The sequence below is a fragment of the Sinocyclocheilus anshuiensis genome, unplaced genomic scaffold (genome assembly GCF_001515605.1).
Source record: "Sinocyclocheilus anshuiensis isolate Anshui unplaced genomic scaffold, SAMN03320099.WGS_v1.1 scaffold4222, whole genome shotgun sequence".
Lineage (NCBI taxonomy): Eukaryota > Metazoa > Chordata > Actinopteri > Cypriniformes > Cyprinidae > Sinocyclocheilus > Sinocyclocheilus anshuiensis.
Window position 1 is genome coordinate 24,590 of NW_015540177.1, and position 2,942 is coordinate 27,531.

At 37.5% G+C, this 2,942-nt stretch overlaps 1 protein-coding gene across 13 annotated transcripts in view; it reads left to right on the plus strand.

Annotated features, from left to right (window-relative positions):
* LOC107687274 (liprin-alpha-1-like) overlaps window positions 1-2,942 on the plus strand; it is a 38,045-nt gene that overhangs the window by 1,714 nt on the left and 33,389 nt on the right. For all 13 annotated transcript variants that reach the window (XM_016484535.1, XM_016484536.1, XM_016484541.1 and 10 more), the window contains exons 2-3: window positions 165-425; window positions 2,476-2,577. In XM_016484535.1, the coding sequence (XP_016340021.1) occupies window positions 165-425; window positions 2,476-2,577 (363 nt within the window). The remainder of the gene's footprint in view (window positions 1-164; window positions 426-2,475; window positions 2,578-2,942) is intronic.

Here is a 2,942-nt window from a genome sequence, read left to right on the forward strand (position 1 = left end):
CTGGTCTGATCTTCAGTCTGGTACTGGTTCTGTCTGTTACTGATCTGATATTCTGTCTGTTACTGATCTTATCTTCATTCTGTTTCCAGAATGTAAATACTAGACGTCTAGTCCAGAGCTTCTGGTCTGTGTCAGTGTGGTAACGCTGTGCTGTCTGTGTGTAGATGATGTGCGAGGTGATGCCCACCATCAGCGAGGCGGAGGTCGGCAGTAACGGAGGCGCTCTGGGCCCCGGCTCTCCCGTGCAGACGGACTCTGAGGGCCACTTTGAGTCTCTGATGGTGTCTATGCTGGAGGAGAGAGACCGACTGCTGGACACGCTCCGAGAGACGCAGGAGAACCTGTGTGTGACGCAGAGCAAACTGCACGAGATCAGCCACGAGAGAGACTCGCTGCAGAGACAGCTCAACAGCACCCTGCCGCAGGTAACCGCTGGCACATCTGTGTCTGTCAGGAGCAAAACCAACCGCTGCTCAACCACAGCAATTCAATACAGTGGAATTAGGGCTGCACAATTAATCGAATGCGATCGTCATGCGGATCTTTCAGTGAAGCATGGTTCTGTGATCAGCAGTAAATCTCCATCTGAAGGCCAGAGAAACTCCAAATATGCCCCGCAGAAGAAAGGTAATGCACATGGTTCCAGGGTTGTTGCTAGAAGGGATACCGCTGCGGCCGGAAACTAGCAATGAAGCTGTAGTTCAGACAAGCTATGCAAAACCATGATTATGAAATCGATGAAATCGTTCTGCGATTATGAAAGCAGTTTGCGTAGCTTGTCAGTGAACTACGGCTCTGTGTAGTAAATGCTGCTCCTTCTGAAGCCGCTTCTGTATACCATCGAGCCTTTACCCGGCGAGTGTGAGTCATTTATAACGTGCATTTGGAAAACTAACATGCGTCAAACATCTTTCCAAACATGAGAAGCATTTATGAACCTCTTGTCCCACAAAATACCATATTTAATAACATGTTTTTATTCCAAACTCTCTTAAAGGCACAATATGTACGATTTTTTTATTAAAATATCCAAAAACCACTAGAACAGTGTTATATATTTTGCTGACTTGTGTACTTACATTATCCCAAATGTTTCGAAGAATGTTTAAATCCAGAAAAATAAGCAGTTTTAACTAGTGTCACGGAGCGTGTCCATTGTGTCATTGTGTCACCTGCTAATGACGTCATAACCCCTCGATTTCCGGTTTTGTAGAAAACATGGACACACCAAAGATGCTTTAATATGTTGTGTTTTAATAGACCGGTGACGACCGCACAGAGTAGCATTATAACAGAACTAATGTATCTAATTGTGATTTAATTTCGATTAATCGTGCAGCCCTAAGTGGGATACACATGCGTGACCAAAATATAAAATGCGCTGTGTGAGTAAGTTCAGGCTGCTCATTTGTGTACCGACATGGCTGACAGCTGTAAATGTGCAATTACCATTTTAGATCGACAAACTGAAATACAGTATAAGATTTCTATTCGAGCTGAAAGCAAAAATCTAGGCTATCCGCTGCCATTTATAAAAGCACAGTGCATTTCATTCACTGACGCTCTTCAGTCTGCGGCGCTAAACCCAGCAGTGCATATGTACTTACTTGCTGGCGACCCGCCAAAATAAAAGCTTGCTGATTTAAGTTTGAAAATGATGAAAATTCATACTTAAAAAAAAGAAAAAAGTAAATATTAGCATTTTATTTTTAAGTTTAATATAAAATAATTGAATTTTGTATTTAATACTCCCTTTTTGATTTAAAATAAAATAGTATTATCACACTTTATTATTTTGTTTATTTTATTTTTAAAAACTAACTAAATAGTGCAACAATATTATCACTATTATTAAAGGGGTCATATGATGTTGCGAAAAAGAACATTATTTTGTGTATTTGGTGTAATGAAATGTGTTTATAATAAAAGCTTGCTGATTTAAGTTTGAAAATGATGAAAATTCATACTTAAAAAAAAGAAAAAAGTAAATATTAGCATTTTATTTTTAAGTTTAATATAAAATAATTGAATTTTGTATTTAATACTCCCTTTTTGATTTAAAATAAAATAGTATTATCACACTTTATTATTTTGTTTATTTTATTTTTAAAAAACGAAATAAAGTGCAATAATATTAATTTCACTATTAATATTTTTTTATATAGTTATATTTAATGGGTCACACACTGTGCAGTGTGAGGACCAAACCAGATCTCCAGGTGCTCTTATGAGAACCAGGCTGAAAAACTTATGTGCACCCCTGAATATAGACATAAAGCAATTCAAACAGCCTTTTGTTCCTTTAATAACCTAATTTTCCCAAAGTATAGGTGACATTACTGTGAGACTGTCCGTGAGCGTCGTCTTACTGACTGACTGATTCCACTGAGTGCTGTTTGTGTTGATGGATCACTGTCTCACTTCAAGCAGAATCCTGTTTAGAATCATGTTTTCTTGTGTTTCGTGGCGCTGAAGGAATTTGCTGCTCTCACAAAAGAAGTGAATATGTGTCGAGAGCAGCTGCTGGAGAGAGAGGAGGAGATCACCGAGCTGAAAGCAGAGAGAAACAACACACGCGTGAGTTCTCACACACATTTACTTACATGTACAAATTTGTTTGTTTTTATGTATTTATTTTATATATTTTTTTATACAATCGATTCAATCAAACTTGATTTTTTTCACTTTAAACACAGAAGAAAGTAGTGCAGATCAGCTTCTTTGCGTATAGTTTTATGGATCATCGCATCCACATTTATTTATTCAGTGCAGCACAGTGAATCTAACTTCTATAGCAGTGAATGGGAGACTGCCACAAATATATTTTTTTGCATTCCCAGCCTTTAAAGTTGTCCAAATTAAGTTCTTAGCAATGCATATTACTAATCAAAAATTAAGTTTTGATATATTTACGGTAGGAAGTTTACAAAATATATACAAAT